Below are 17,340 nucleotides of genomic sequence, written 5' to 3'. Positions count from 1 at the left end.
CAAGTTCAAGAAATTCTAAGGCTCTTAGACAAATTTAGAAGAAAAGCACATGAGGCTCAGTAGACATTATATAGATAAAATTCCTTGACTGAGAACCACTTCTGATGGCCAATGAAGTTCATGCTTTTTGTTTAATTTTGTGAGAGCAGTTATCAACCACACTATGACAAAGGAATATTATAGTGGCTGCCATGAAATACTATTCTATTTAATCATTCATTGTATGGAAATCCAAACAATAAATTCTTTTTTTTTATAGAGTTTGATACTCTGCAGTGTTCATATTAAACATTTTCCTCTAAGAGCAAGAATCCTTAAGAAGTTTATGTGAGAAAATTTGTGGTCAGCATTTTTTTAAAATGGCAGCAATAGCCAAATTCAAAAGATCAAACCTCATTAACAATGCCCTCGATGACTGCTCTACTTTTCAATTCTTTTGGAATAATTTCACTATTTGCTAAAAACGAACCAAAATGAATGAGTTATTATGTTGGCAGGTTTCACAAGAGAGGGACTTAAAGCCAGGAATACAATAAGCAAGTAAGTAATAAAGCATTTTGGTTGACTTGGTTAGATGAAAGAATGATGAAACTGAACAAACAACAGAATGCCTAAAGCAGATGAGAAAGGCTGTCTGTCACTAATTTACTAACAGATAATGTTGGGGGCAGCTAGGCTGCGCAGTGGCTAAAGCACTGGCCCTGGATTCAGGAAGACCTGAGTTCAAATGTGGCCTCAAGACACTTGACACCTACTAGCTGTGTGACCCTGGGCCAGTCACTTAACCTGTTACCCCAAAAAAAAGAAAAGAAAAAAAAAACAGATAATGTTCCACGTATTTTGGGATGCATTTTCTCACAGAAATAATATGGATGGTGGTTATTTTCCCAAGTCAGCTCACAAAAGCCCATTTAACCCATAATGTACCTGAAAAGCATACTACTAAGAATAATACCTAATTATGATGTAAAGGTGTTTGTGGAGTTCAAATTAGATTCCAGAAACCTTCCTCTCGTAGCTCAGAAGGAGTTTACTGTAGGTAGAGAGATGGGTACCACTAAGAACCAGTAATTCAACTCTCTATATCTGTATATAATAAAAAACTGTTTCTGCCTAAAACACTCTCCATAAGCAAGGGCATCCAACTGAAGATCAAATTACAATACCCCCAACCAAGCTCACAGGTAGAGGGACTCAAGACAATTTCCCCAATCTAACTACTTTATACAGGCCTCCTATAAATGCCACAGAGCAGAGGTGTCAAACACCTGGCCCATAAACTGCCTGCAGTCATTGCAGCCCACACACCGCAGAGTGAAGTCCAAACTGGATTAAAATCTAATTGGGAAATATTTAACAACATTAATTAAAAAACCAATAAGACAGGTAATATTAACATGGGATTTTTTAAAGTCGATATGCAGCCTACAGGGATTCATTTCTTGTTTGAGATCAACACCACTGCCACGGAGGATAGTGATTTCTATTCTGGATCCCCTGGGATTCCAGCTACCGTGTAGGGTTCTGTTGTTGTTTGTACCCTGCCCTTCTTTAACATTCTACATTCCCTCACCAGTTTTCCAGGACACCCATCTACCCAAAAGATACATTCTCTCCAAATAGCAGAAAATGAACAAAGCGGCCTCTTAGTGATAAAAGCTGCCTAAGTTATCCTGGTGATCAAGTTAAAAACCAAAATGTATCCATTCAACCTGATCTTGAGAGCTGACAATTATTTCTGCCACAATTATTTCAGTAGTGCAGTGGAACTGTGGCTACAACTCCGTCCCTTTTCTATGGAGCATTTTTTGATAATTAGTTTAAAAGTTCATCTGAAAAAGGAGCAAATGGTGTCAGCTTGATATCCTACAGGATCATAGACGAAGAGCTCAGAAGGGGCCTCAGGGATCTTCTAATTGAAGCCCCTCATTTTACAAATGAGCAAACTGTGGGAGGCACACTGGTCATACAAGTACTAGGTGGCAAACCTAGGTCCTGACTCCAAATTTAGCACTTTCCGCTTCATACTGTGCTTTTGACCTGTTTATTCATCTGTAAGATGAGGGGGTTTTACCAGCTTGATCCCTGAGATCCCTTCCAGTTTTGTACCCTCAATAAGGCTCCTTAATGAACCACAAATGGTATTACTAGGTCTGATCATGTGACCAATTTAATGTCTTTTTCTTTATGCTTATTAACATTAACTTGAAACAGACTTTGTCCCTTTCAACCCACAGTCTATAGCAGGGTGCCACAGTAAACTAATCTATCATCTGACTTGTTTGGCACCTTCTGTTTATTGAAGTTTCCTTTCCTAAGAATAGAAAAATATTTGTAGATACCTGGGATATTCATCCTGTCATTAAGCAAGCAAAATATTGCTGTGATTGAATTTTACTTAATTACAAAATTACTAGTTTAACAGCCTATTGCTTTTCATTAGTTTTTCAAAGACTATGTAGAGTAAACAATATCAGCCCTTATATAACAGAAACAGTAACTAGTTGGCCATCACACTAGCACAAGGTAAAAGAAGGCATTTCTATTCAATCATTTTTACTGATAACATAAGCTGCTAAAGAAAAGGTCTTCCTCACAGGCATGAAATCGGTAATGACTGATGGTTCTGTGAGGCCTAAAATTCTAACTGCGATGTCTAAAATCTAATGAGTGGTCGCCTTAAATTAGAAAGGTATAGCACCAATCTTTGGGCATTAAGTATTTATTAAAGTATATTAGGGGTTAGTAAAGAGAAACATGTAGATAAAGAATGAGATCTGTTGGGGGCAGCTAGGTCCAGTCTCAGACATTTGACACTTACTAGCTGTGTGACCCTGGGCAAGTCACTTAACCTTCAATGCCCTGCAAAAACAAAAGAATGAGATCTGTCGGGGGCAGCTAGGTGGCGCAGTGGATAAAGCACTGACCCTGGATTCAGGAGGACCTGAGTTCAAATCTGGTCTCAGACACTTGACACTTACTAGCTGTGTGACCCTGGGCAAGTCACTTAACCCTCATTGCCCCGCAAAAACACAAAAACAAAAATAAGAATGAGATCTGTCTTCTCTCCCTATTCTGCCTGCCCCTGCCGCCAAGCCAAAGTCTGGAAAACAAAAGACCCCTCTTCCCCGCAGCTTCTCCCAGAAGCCTCCTGTGAAACAGGAGGGCTGTAGGGAGAATAGACAGATCTCATTCTTTATCCACATGTTTCTCTTTACTAACCCCTAATATACTTTAATAAATACTTAATACCCAAAGATTAGTGCTATACAGTTCTAATTTAAGGAGACCACTCATTAGATTTTAGACATCACAGCTAGAATTTTAGGCTTCACAGTTCCCAAAGCACCATCCTATTCCCTTCCTGATTTAGTGCAGGAAAATGTACTTGGATGATGTTAAATTTACAACATGTGGGGTAATTTAGTGCAAGCAGGAAAAAAATCAAATGCAAATTACCCTCTGGGCAGACATTCTGATACTGTTTAAGGACATGGACATAATCAAAACAGATTTGCATTGCAGTTCATTTCAGAGGAGCTCCTCCATAGTTTCAGGAGTTCCCTTTGAAATCACTAATAGCAACACTCTGAAACTGAATGCTTTCTATGTAAGCAGACTGATAAATGAAGAATTAATTACAGGACCATCCTGTTAACTTCACCCTAACCTGCCACAGAGCAATCTTGCTTTCTCAGAGACTCCTCTAAGAGCACATGCCCCATTAGGGAATCATGAGAAACTGCTATAGAATAGCAAGCTTAAGTACTCAAGATTATCATTCAAAATTTAATGTTTAATCTAAACCTAGTAAGTTTAGGCTTTAAGAAAAATTAAATAGTGAGTCGAAGGTATACATTCATCTATGAACTGATTTGAGTATGTGGGAAGGGTACTACTAATACTTAGATTTATAATAGTAATAACAATAATAGAAACACAGCAGCTTAAGGTTTACAAAGCATTTGGCATAATTATCTCATTTGGTCTTCACAATCATCCTATGAGATAGATAGGCGTAACACATTACTTATACAACACCTTTTTTCTTCAGGGCAAAGTGCTTTTCTCACCTTTCATCTCACAACAGTACTGGGGGGGGGAGGGATTTTTATTTCAAATGAGACACTGAGGCATAAGGAGGTTAAGTGAGATGTCTAAAGTCAAGATCACAGTTAAGAGCAGAAGTGGTAACCGACTTTGGTTCACCTGACTTCCAGTCTTGTGCTCTTTCTGTACATATTTATCCTTATTACAGTAAGTGATCATAGTGCTATTTTCAGAGGATCACAGAAAAATAGAACTAAGTTGGAAGAAACTTTATCCATCATTCAGGTCAACCTAACTCAGATAGGAATCCCTTTTACACTATCCCTAACAAAGGGCTATCCAACTTTTACTTAAATACCTCCAGTATTAAATGCCCTCTCCTAAGGCAGTCCTTTGGATTGAACAAAAACCTGCATCTTGATAACTTTCTCCCATTTGTTCTAGTCTGGCCTCCTAATGCAATACAGAACAAGTCTGTGACAGCCCTTTTTAACTTGGTCCATTGCAAATGTTTTTGAAAGACATGTTAAATACAAGGTAGTATAACATTTAATGGGGGGGAAGCATCTTGAACCACTGTAAAGAAATAGAAGGTACAAAAAAAACTTGCATTTTAGTTGAACTAGTTTTATTTTTTAACAAAAGAAAAGTGTTTTGGTCTAAAAGCAGATGCAGATGTGTACCAAGTGGCATAAGTGACCTGGTACCTAGAAACAAAAGAGCTGCTGAGATTTAAATGACAGATTCACAGCCCTAACTTAGAAAAACTGTATTTCAGACTCAGTCTGCTTGAACTATGTGAAGATGCAAGGTAAATGAATGGAGATGCTTTCCCAAACAATTAGGGTGAACAAAAATCCCCAGAAGTCATATCCAGGGAGTAATGTGGCAGCATGAGACACGTCATCAACTCACAGTCTTCTCATTTTCTCCATTTTCTATAATTTTCCTCTTCTTTTCATCTGTTTTTCTCTTGAAGATATTATTCCGATAAAACTGAAGTTCCTTAATGCTTTCACTGATGTCATCCAATGCCCTAAATATAAGCATATATGGCTTAATGAAATGCACAAAACAAAATCTGAAATACTTTGCATGATGTAAGCATCTACTTACAAAACAAATCCCAACTCTATTCTGACGTACACATGTACATAAAACCTACTTTATCAAAAACAGTTCTACAGTCAATTTTTCATTTGTTTATCCAGCACAATCAAGACTGGATATGCTTCAAATCAGTGTGTTTCCAGATAAACTAGGTACAATCCTACCTTATTAGATAAAACATGCTAAACAAAATTTAACCTTTTCTTGATGACATCAGGTCATTATGAACATTAGTCACTGCCCTACAATACAGTATCTGTGCCTTCCCTCATGGTTACTTCTTATATTAGTCTGTCTGTATCTAAGAGCCTTACTTATTTCTCTTCTAATTTGCTGCTGTATGGGAAACAGATAACCAAAATCATTCATATTATGGTCAATAAGTTCTGAGTACCTAAAGGTTTCTCCTGAGTGCAAAAACTTTATTGCAGGAAGCACTGAGAGAGGCTCAGGAGTCCATTTTGCTTACATGAGGGCTCCTTGTCTAAGCTCTAAATGACTAAAATTTAGTTTCTGAATAAAGAGGCTTTAACTATGCTGGAAATCTACATAAGCCCATTAACCAACTGCATTTGTGCAAGATGTCAGCTATTAAATTTATTTCAAAGCCATGAACCCCTCCTCAGAAGCTAGTGAACAAAAGAATTAAATGGAATAGTACATTACACATAAAGGGTCTTCATAAAGTTCACTACTTAGGAGGCAATGTGACAGAAATATCAAAATTTAAGACAACTATCCTACACAACTGTATGCCTTGAATCAAACCCTGTGACAAATAAAAAAAAATAACTACTATGGACAAGATGGTAAACAGAATCCTATAAATCGTAGATTTCAAGTCCCTGTCAATTATAGGGTCTTCATTCTATTTTTACAAAGATTACAAAATTGTTTCTAGTTTAAAAACTGCACAGGGATTTTATGAAAAACCTTTTAATGTCCTAATCCCAGAGTACAACTGAACTAATAATACTGTCCCAAATTCTGAAATACAAGTCTCTTGACCAAAACTCTTGCTAAGTTTAACACCATATTATCTCTAAGCCAATAAAATTTTATTTCAGAAGAAAAGTAGTAGCAGAGTGAATTCTTCAGTCATATTTTCAGGAAGTCAAATATGTGATAGATTGCCAAATGTTTGCTAAGACTCAAAATATCAAGCCTTACCTGTGAGATGCAGCCTTCTTTGGTACAAATTCATATTCTTCTGGATACCAGCGTCTGAATACAGCAGAAATGGAACTTTCAAAGGCAACTGTCCCAAATATACTGAATAATTACCTCCAAACAATTATTAGTACTAAGAACTCTATCAGGCAAAGGAATTTGGGTTCTGAATGATTTTTGAAACTGCCCCATTTATACATGTATTATCTTTGACTTTGTTTATTTTCTTTTTGTTCACACCAGCCTAAGATAAATTAAAGTAAGCTAGTGGAAAATCACAGAAAGAAACAAAAATTAGCAATTAGCTCTACAACCTTATCCCCCAACCTCTTATCCCCAATTAAAACATGCTAAATGAGGCTACTTAATGAATCCCAAATATATCCCTTACCTGCACAGTTCTTTAACAGTGCTCACATCAATTATCCTATAATGAAGATGTTTCATGAACTGGGGCATGTATTTGTCAAGAAACTTCTTATCTGCGTGAACTGAATTTCCTAGAAAAACACAAAGCATACTGCATCTGTGTATTTCTAGCAAGATAAAATATAATGTAAAAGAAAATTAATAAATCAAATGAGAAAAATGTGTATGTGGTTTATACCTGTAAAGCATTATATTTATTATAAATTGTATTTGAAATGAAAATGAACCAAAAACAAAAAATTGAAGTAGCTCATCATTTCCAAATCAGATCAGTGGCTCCTAATTTTAAGATTTCTACTGCAAATGTCTGCACTGCCAAGCCATCTCATTTATAATGACTTTTTAAACTGATTTATATAGAAATAAATCATTAAATTTATAGTTCCCACACATAATACAAACATCAGTTATATTGCTTTTAAGACCACATCATATGTGTGAATTATCACCAAGTCTCCAGAGGTCCATTTATATTACAAATCTAGTAATAATCATATCCATACTCATGTTCGCTATACAACAAAAGATCAATATTAGAAAGCATTAGATTTTAAGTGAGGATGTTCAGAAAAGCATCAATAGCTTTGATCGGAAAGGAATTAAACATCAAAGTGGGCCCAACAACAAACCTTTCTTTAAAAAAACTTGAGGGTGATGTTATCACATCAATATACATGGACAAATTCCCACAGATGTCTCAAGTAACATTGATCTCTCTGGGAATGTCAAGTCTTTTAAAATACTATGGAGTAAGAATTATGTTCTCAGATTTAATAAACTTCAAGGCCTATTTTAATATCCATGTCCATGATGAAATGGATATAACCCAAGTTAGGATATTAGGAAGACATGATTTTGCCTGGTCTCTCTGAATTTGCAGTCTTATGAACTACCTTATAATGAAGAATCATTTTCTACAATGTATACATTATGATTAGATTTTACCTGCAAGTGGACAGAGCCCCGGAGGAGTCTGCTGTCGTACAAAGGACAGAAATTCATACTCTGCCTGCTGCAGTGTAATTGTACTCTCCTTCACTGCCTTGGTAAGACCAGACTGCAAGAGAGAATCCCCAGCCCCCCATCAAAAATACATGAAGTCAGTTTTCAAAAGCATCGAGGAATGAAACTTCACTTCTAAAATGGACAAACATAACCAACAGACGGAACGCATTTAGAGCTCAAAAAGCAAACTGAAATTGCCAACTTTTCACCAATTTTCTTTCAAAGAATCCACTCCAAATCCTGAGATTGTTAATGGTATTTCCATTGAGTCAAAAAGGATGGAGCTCAGAATCCAAGGAATTAACCTCTTGGGGGGTAGGGGCGGACAAGGACTATTAACAGAAGAGCAGCATTCCCTCTTCTCTCAAAGATGAAGTCTAACCTTATCCAAAAGACTGACTTCAGTAATACTTGAGTATCCACAATACGTTGGTGACAGACTGAATGTAGGAGAGAAACAGGACATTCAGGAGATGTTCTCGAGAGTTCCCAAAGATGAAAAGTAAACAAGCAAGCAGTTAGTTTCCCAGGGCTGCCAAGTAATCTTCCTCTAACCCTTTTTTATACCATCCAGCAATGGTATAGGATTCAGATGAGGAAACAATAAGCTTGTTATTGTTCCCTAAAAAGCAGTAATCCTTTTATTTGGTAATGTTACCTTCCCATGATGTTCCTTACACCATTCTGACATGCTGTCCAACAACTCATCTGGCTGATTTATAATCAGGTTAGGACCCTGTAAATAAGGAAAAATTATTAATCACCAAAAATCAACAGAATCAAAGGTAACAGAACTACAGACACTCAGAGGTATACATGGAACAAAATTAACATTTGGTTCTACTTCACTAAAAATTTATATCATAATACATTAAGGGTTTATATATGATTTTATTCCTTGGTTTACAGTTTTTACTTGGCTTGTTTTTGTTTGCTTACTTATTAAATTAAAAATAAACTTTAAATAATTTTTACAAAATAAAATGGACAATTTTGATCATATAAAATTTTAAAGTTTTTGCACAAACAAATCTAATTTAGTAAAAATTAAGTGGGGGAAAAATTTCCCCAAAAATCTTCACAACAAACTTCTCTGATAAAGGTCTCATACCAATTTTACATAAGCTATTAATTCAAACAAAAGAGCCAATCCTCAATAGATAAATGGTCTGAGTTTATGAACAATTTTCAAAGGAAGGCATCTAAGATATCAACAACCATATGAAAAAATGCTTTAAATATGAAAGAAGAGGAAATTAACAATTGTGAGAGGACTGTGAGAAAACAGGTACTCTACTACAATGTTGGGTCCAACTAGACCAGCCATTCTGGAGAACAGTTTGGAATCATGGCCAGAAAGTTACCATACTCCTTATCCTTTGATCTAGCTATACCACTATTAGGCTAATATCCCAAAGAAAACAAAGAGAGGAAAAAATCTGTATGTTTAAAAATATCTGTTGTGGGGCAGCTAGATGGCACAGTGGATAAAACACCGGCCCTGGATTCAGGAGTACCTGAGTTCAAATCTGGCCTCAGACACTTGACACTTAACTTAGCTGCGTAACCCTGGGAAAGTCACTTAACCCTTATTGCCCTGCCCCCCAAACCCCTTCAAAAAAAACCTATCTGTGGCAATTCTTTTCGTAACAGGAAAAAATTAGAAATTAAGAAGCTGTCCTCCTATTGGGAATGGCTAGACAAATTGTAATATATGAATGTAATGGAACATTACTGTTCAAGGAGAAATGATGAAATGTACAATTTCAGAGAAAACCAGGAAGCCTTTTTATGAACAGATGCAGATCAAAGTGAACAGAATAAAAGAACAAGTTATACATTAATAACATTTTAGAGAAAAACAACTTTGAAACACTTTAGAACTCTGATCGATGCAAGAACTGAGTGCAAAAGAATGAAGATGAAATACCTCCTAAAAGAAGTGATGAATGTAAAGAGATATATATTTTTGGACATGTCTAATGTGTGTATTTATTTTGCTGAATTTATGCAGCTATATGTTAAGGGCTTTGGTTTTTTGGGTTTTTTTTTTTACATATACTCAAAGTTGAGAGTAATAGGAGAGAGATTCATTTAAAAAACTCTTTACTTGAAAAAACAGTGTTTGAAAAAGTAAGTCTAAAAAAATAATGTAATCAATTTTTTTTCCCCGAGGAAGAAATAACTCACTCAAACTTTAAAAGGAATCTTTAATTAATTAGCTTACTATAGTTATTAGACAACTTGGTTGTGACAGTGTATTGGAGACCTGGCTCCCTAAACACACCACTTATTCTCTGTGCTTCGGTTTCTCCATCTGTCTAATGGAAATAATAAAAAAAGTCTCTATCCTCCTTACAGGGACCTTAACAGGATAAAACAAAGTTTAGATATGAGAGTGCTTTAATCCCTCTAAAAGAAAAGTATTCTACAAATCCAGAGTATCATTAAATAAATGGTGAAAAGTTTCCTATTATTATAGGCAACTTGAAAACATTTTTTGGAGTTTTGACCTAAAACATGCTTTTTAGATCATATGCCCAGGTATTTTGCTATAAGGAAATAAATTGTCAAGGTACTTAGAACTTTTCCAAATATGAAGAAATAAACTTTTATACTAGCTGTGTGACCCTGGGCAAGTTCACTGCCCCGAAAAAATAAAAAAAAATAAAATAAAATAAACTTTTAGTGTAGACCTGATGAACATTCCAAAATCAGATTCCAAAATATTAAATCAAGCAATATTCTTATTCAATTAAACAACTTAAATAGAAATTTATTAAGTCTGTTAATAAATTGGGAGTTCCTTATACCAATAAAATCACAGCAACAGTCTCAATTCATATTTGTTAAGCAACTCAATATGCCTTGCAAGGCACTGTGCTGAGCACCACAGGAACAAAGAAAAATCTGATTACCATTCCTGTAGTTAAGGGAACTTTCGTTCTATTGGAATGTGACAAATTCTGACAAATCATGAAAAGAAAATAATCAGTGATGAAGTCATGGCTATAGCAGTAAGTCTCTATAAACCCATTCTGTGTTTCCTTTTTGGTAAACTATACTGGTTATGCAGATAGGATTAGTTGGGAATAGTAAACTGAACCGAGTGTTCATTCTTGGGCCAGCACTAATATATCAATGACACTATCCACAGACCTGCCATTTTTAGGAGTGCTAACAACTCTTGAGCTCCTTTTCTGTCACTTACCCTAATTTGACTTGTGTTCCATGTGTTGTTATATGCCAAACACATCTCACACTGAATACACATACACAGAGACATAAATGTGTGTGCATATTCCCATTTCCTCCTGGACATAAAACCACCAACTGGTTCATTAAGATGTCAGTACTTACAATGACAACCCAGAGGAAAAGTTTTTCTTTAGCCAAAGTAAATAAATTCAAACAATAAGACTTTCATAAAAGGTGACTGATTATTCTTTATTGATTTCCGGAAAAAACAATGTTACCATTTTGGAAATTATTAGAATGGCAGATGAATAACTGAAACTCAAACAAATTTTTATATTAAATGCAAGGACAGCCATGATCTAGGGTTTACAGATGGAACTACGTCTTTTTTTTTTTTTTCGAACTATGTCTTAAACTCTAAATGTTCTTCCTTTTCTTTCAATTTAAAAACCGGAAAGAATACATACTATTCACTGAATAGGTGGTTACATATCTAAAACATCCTCTGTTGTCCTTTTCCTCCTTCTGGGGAAGCCAGTAACTACTCTTAAAATATCTCAATTTGGAAATCTGGAGTATAGAGAGTTTGGTGAAAAGCAGTACCCTAAGTCAGGAGAGCCGAGTTCTTATGCCAGTTCTAAAGTTTTATTATTGTCTAAGACCATACAAGTATATTAATTAAGCCTACCTCTTTAGTGTTTCATATAATACTCCTTTCACTTCTCCCCTATATACATACCTACTCAGTTCCTATTCTAGTGCTCTTCATGACCACAAAAACTGCTGACATTATGAAAGTCAGACAAAGTTATTCAAGGTCAGGAAATTTTAACCACCTACGAATCACAGTCTCTTCTTATTAAGTGTTTCATGAGTAGCCAAGATGAAGTTAGCATGTTTTATTTGTTTTCTTTAATGTTCCAATTAAGAGAGAGATTCGAAAACCCTAATTACATCAAATGTAATCCCACCTAGACACATACTAGCTGTGTGACTATGGACAAGTTACTTCACCCTCCTGAGCCTCAGTTCTTGATCTGTAAAATGGGCTTGTAATCTGAATTACCTGTCATATTTCACAAAGTTGTTGTAAAGATCACTTACAATAATGGATGTAAAGCCCTTTGCAAATCTTAAAGTACTATATAAATATCAGTTATGATTATTCATTTTAATATAAATGGTTTTTGGTTCTGGTAAAATTCTAAAACAGTCATTCAAGAAAGTAAGGGTGCAAAAAGTCTGTTAAAACAAATGGAACAATTCACTTGAATTACAACAGGCTTCAAGTATGGTATATGATAGAAAAAATTAAGGAATGGGATTAGGGGATATGGGTTTCAGATCCAAGTTAAACACTTCTGACACCTTAAACAAGTTTGAATCTCACTGTCCTCATCTACAAATTGAAAAGATTGAAAGAGCTGATCTCTTAAAGTTCCTTCCAGTTCTAATGCTCTATGGTCCTAGGAAATGTCATCACCTACTTCAGCCAAAATGTTGAGGTCAGAGTCTGTTATGAGACAGGCCATTTCAATGATCTGGTCCTTCTCTATGTCCAATCCCGTCATCTGCAACAATAATATATATACATATATATGTATATATGTATATGTGGAAAATTCGCAAAAGTATAAATGTAAAACATGTAACTTAAGTTATACAAGATAGACAAACATGTTGCATTGTCTAGGTTACATAGTATATAATAATTTACACAACTTGTCATATGAATATCATGCCATGTACACATAGTTATATATGTGTGTTATACATATACACCGTACATACCTACACACACACCCACTACATACATTTATGTTTTATATATGCATATTACCCTGCCAAACACAAACTGCTTTTTGGCCCCTTCTTTTAGCTAAATTCATTCTATAAAAGGCCCTCAGATCTATTTAATCTATAGCCTACAACTAATTATTACTATATAAGTTACTATTACTATATAATATATAACAACACATAAACATACACTGTGTAATGCATCATCTTGGTTACATCACATAATATTTTACTTATCACAAATATTATACCTATATGTAAAACTTACATACATGTCTACACACGCATATCTGCATGTGTGTTTTCTACCCCGTGTTACCCTGCCAAATACAAACTACTTTTTGACCTGTTCTTTTACCTAAAATCATTCCACAAAAGACCCTAGGATCTATTTATTTTATAGCCTACAACTTATTATGACTACATAATGTTATACAAAGCACAGGCAATACATTATATAAACGTCCATCATCTAGGTTATATCATACACTGTCTTACGTAATGTCTGATAAATATCATGTTATATACACATACACATTCATAACTATATATGCATGTTTTATATATGCATGCCACTATGCCAAACACGAACTGCTTTGGGGCCCGTTCTTTTACTTAAATTCATTCCACAAAAGAACCTCCCAAATCTTTTTAATTTGTAGCCTACAAGCGGGATTAGACTGAAAACTCCCGTGGGAGACGTCCACGTGGAATCGAGCTCAGACAGATCGCTAAAGGTCAGAATCAGGCAAAGAGCCAACATCCTCCACTCGCCAAGAAGTGATGCCCCCTCCCCCCAACACCCGCCTGCGAGGCCTCGGGGAGGTGCCCACGCCGGGTGGGGGGCTCCAGGCCACGCACCCAGTCCAGTGGGCCCCCACCCCACCAGGGGCGTGACCACCGCTCCCTCCGACCAACCTTCCTGGGCCTCCGTCCCAGGTTGTCCGGCCGACCCCACCCCTCCCATCCTGAGTTCCTGCCAGAGCCCCACCCGAGACCTAGCCGCCACTACCGCGCGCGAACCCCGCCCTGCCCCGCGGCAGCCTCACCTCCAGGTCCACCCAGACCATCCTCTGCGCCATGCTCTCCCCCGCCGCCATGGCCGCTCCGTCTCGGAGGCCCCGCGCCCCGAGTCGCCCCCCGCTCCCGGCCAGATTTCGCAACAACCCGAAGCTTAGGAAGCCTCTTCTCATCAGCCGGCACTCAGCCACCACGGCCTCAGCTGCTGCCACCTCCTGCCGGCCGGCGCAGCCGTCGCGAAACGTCGCAAAAGGGCGAAAAAGACGGCTGAGGGAGAGGAACCACAAGTCCCGGCATGCACTGCGCTCAACTTGCTGCAGAACTTGCGGGCTTGGTCCGAGGCGATGCTGGAACTTGGAGTCTCGCGAGGGCCGCGACGACTCCCCTCCGGCCACGTGTTTTCCTGAGGGAGTTGGACGTGGGTATTTCTCCTGGCCAACTATTCGCTTTAGCTAGTATCTAAAAAGATGTCCAAAGAGCCTGTTAGAGGTCTGCTCTGCATTTTGGCTGTCAAAGGGAACCATTTTATGCGTACATGAAAGTTCTCAGGTCTGGCCAGTCCTTTTTTCCCTTCCAAATATGCTACTGGTTTAGAAGATTATTTTCAAATATAAATTAAGAGGGTTTTGTTTTGTTTCTAATGAGAAAGAAGCTGTATAGAGTTTTTTTGTCTTTTGGCCTTTGGTCAATATACCTTGAAATTGTTAATAATAACTTCATTTCTGAGCCCCTTTTGGAGTTTACAAAGTCCTTTCCTCAAAACATTTTGTGGTTAGTATTTCAAGTCTTATTACCATTTTACAGAAAAGGAAAATGAGTGACAAAGAGGTGAAGTAATTGTCCCAATGTCGCACAGTTATAAAGTGTCAGGGCTGGGTTACTTTCAAGTCCAGCAGCTGTTCTTTTATAGCCCAGCTGCCATGGATTGCAGCAGCTCATCAGCTTCATGGGTCCATTTGCTGCTTCCCCAGATATGAAAAGAATTTGAGAAGAAGACATCCTCAAAGAGTATTATCTCAAAGCCCATCTTCATCCTGCGTGCCCTTCTTGTACATAAATGCCTGTCACGTCCCCGGCATTGACCTGGGAATAAAAATGTAAAATGAACAACTGTCTCCAAACTCAAAAAGTACATTCTACTTGGAGGGATACAATATTTAAACTGATAAAGTTGCACTCCCAACTAAGTGGAAGTGGAGCAATAACTGGCACCTTAGATGTGACTTGAAGCAAGTTAAGAATGAGTAAGTTTTGCAGTTCCTGTTTAACCAGGATGATAAAATGCTAAAAAGAAAGGAAAGGATCCTAGGGAGAGCTGAAAGTAACCTTAGAAATCCTGTAGTCCAACCCTCTAATTTTACCCATAAGGAAACTTAAAAGTCTAGAAAGGTTCCTAAACTTTTTCCAGCTTGTCAATGGTCTTCCTAAAATGTGAAATGTAGAACTGAACACAATGTACCAGGTGATCTTTAAGGCAGAATATAGCCAAACTATCAACTCTCTCATTGTAGACTCTTTTAATGCAGCCTAAGATCTCATTGTAGTTATTTTTATCTGTCATATAACACTACTGACTCATGTTGGGTTTGCAGTCCATTAAAACTTTAAGATCATCTCGTCAAACTTTATCTCCCCACCTCATCTTGTACATGTAAAGCTTATTTTTTTAACCCAATTGTAAGACTTTACACTTATTCCTATTAAATTTCATTGTATTACATTTGATCTAACACTCTAAACTATCAAAATCTTTTTGGATCCTGATTCTCAAAAGCCATTCATTCCTTCGCCCAATTCATTGATAAAAATATGATAGCTCAGGGCCAGAACAGATACACTAGAAAACTCCCTCTAAGATGAAATCAGGTGAAACTTTCATAGGCATAGTGACCATTTCTCTCACACACTAAAATGGAAGTATTGTCTCCTTGTGTAGGGGATCCTTCCCTATTTCCTTCAAACATTCCCATGTTTCCCCCATCTTAAAACCCTCATTTGATACTTCCATCTTCAGGATCATCCTATATCACTTCTGTCCTTTGTGGCTAAACTTGAAAAGGCTGTCTATGTTTGGTGTCTCCACTTTCTCTTGTGTCACTCTCTTCTTAACCCCTTACAACCTGGCTTCTGACCTTATCATTTCCACTGATATTGCTCTCTTAATTAAAATTACTAAATCCAGTGGCCTTTTCTCAATCCTCATTCTCCTTGACCTCTCCACAGCCTTTGACACTATTGATCATCCTTTCCTCTTTGATACTATCTTTTCTTTAGCTTTTTGGAATACCACTCTTGTCCTGGTTCTCTTACCTCTGACCACTCAATTTTTTTTGCTAGATCTTTTCTAGGTCACACCCTCTAACCATAGGTGTCCTTCCTGGATACTCTTAGATCTTCATTTTTCTAAGCTGTTATGAAAACCTGTCAATTTCACCTTTGCAGCATCTCTTTAATATACTTCCTTCTCTCCTCTGACATTGTTCATTGCTTCATATCTGGACTTATTGTATCAGCATGCTGGTCTGCCTACCCCAAGTCTCTCCCCACTACATCATCCACTGAGCTGCCAGAGTGACTTTTCCTAAAGCACAGGTCCAAGCCTCACTCAATAAACTCTCCATTGTCTCTAGGATCAAAATCAAAATACTCTAGCCTTCAAAACCTAGCTCCCTCCTACTTTTCCAGTCTGCTTACACCTTACTCCCAGTGACACTGGCCTCCTTTCTGTTCCACAGACAAGATACTCCACCACCAGGCATACTCTGCCTCCCCACCTCCTCCCCCACCCCCCACCCCCATGTCCCTCATGCCTATAATGATCTCCTGACTCATCTTTGCCTACTGGCTTCCTTCAAATCCCAACTAAAACCCCATCTTCTACAGGGAGCCTTTCCCAACCCCTCATTTCTAGTGCCTTCCCTCTGTTGATTATTTCCTGTTTATCCTATATATGGCTTATTTGTACGTTACTTGTTTGCTTGTTGTCTCCTCCATTAGATTATGAGCTCCTTGAGGGTAGGAACTGTCTTTTGCCTCTTTTTGTCTCCCTAGAGCTTAGCACAGTACCTAGCACAAAGTAAGAACTTAATAAATGCTTATTAAGACACATAAATAAGGGCAGCTAGGTGGCACAGTGGATAGAGCACCAGCCCTGGAGTCAGGAGGACCTGAGTTCAAATCCGACCTCAGACACTTAACACTTACTAGCTGTGTGACCCTGGGCAAGTCACTTAACCCCAATTGCCTCACCAAAAATAAAATAAAAAGTTTAAAAAAATTTTAAAAGACACATAAATCAACAAACATTTATTAAGCACCTAAGTACCAGGGCACTGGAATAGGCATTGGGGATACAAAGACACAAGTAAAATAGACCTTAACCTCAAGGAACTTTTAAGCAATAAATTGCCAAGCATTTAGTGGGCATTTATTAGGTGCCGGGTATTTTGCTAAGCCCTGGAGATAACAAGAAAATGAAAAAGTGGTCATGCCTTTAAGGAACTTACATTCTAGGATAAGACAACTTAGATACACATGTTTTATGTGTTATAGATATAT

The 17,340-nt window shown here is 37.4% G+C and overlaps 1 protein-coding gene across 1 annotated transcript; it reads right to left on the bottom strand.

The window, feature by feature from the left end:
* Positions 1-4,656: 4,656 nt before the first annotated feature.
* REXO2 (RNA exonuclease 2) lies at positions 4,657-14,755 on the bottom strand. The gene is made up of 7 exons (XM_043992591.1): positions 13,812-14,755; positions 12,450-12,533; positions 8,423-8,500; positions 7,705-7,816; positions 6,722-6,830; positions 6,331-6,384; positions 4,657-5,086 (listed from the first exon to the last, which is right to left on the bottom strand). The coding sequence occupies exons 1-7, from the start codon at positions 13,953-13,955 to the stop codon at positions 4,957-4,959; spliced, it is 711 nt and encodes a 236-aa protein (XP_043848526.1). The 5' UTR covers positions 13,956-14,755; the 3' UTR covers positions 4,657-4,956.
* Between the last annotated feature and the right edge of the window lie 2,585 nt (positions 14,756-17,340).

This window comes from Dromiciops gliroides, chromosome 3 (assembly GCF_019393635.1).
Source record: "Dromiciops gliroides isolate mDroGli1 chromosome 3, mDroGli1.pri, whole genome shotgun sequence".
NCBI classification, from domain to species: Eukaryota; Metazoa; Chordata; class Mammalia; order Microbiotheria; family Microbiotheriidae; genus Dromiciops; species Dromiciops gliroides.
The sequence above is the reverse complement of the archived record's forward strand: the minus strand, read 5'-3'. Positions and strand labels throughout refer to the sequence as shown.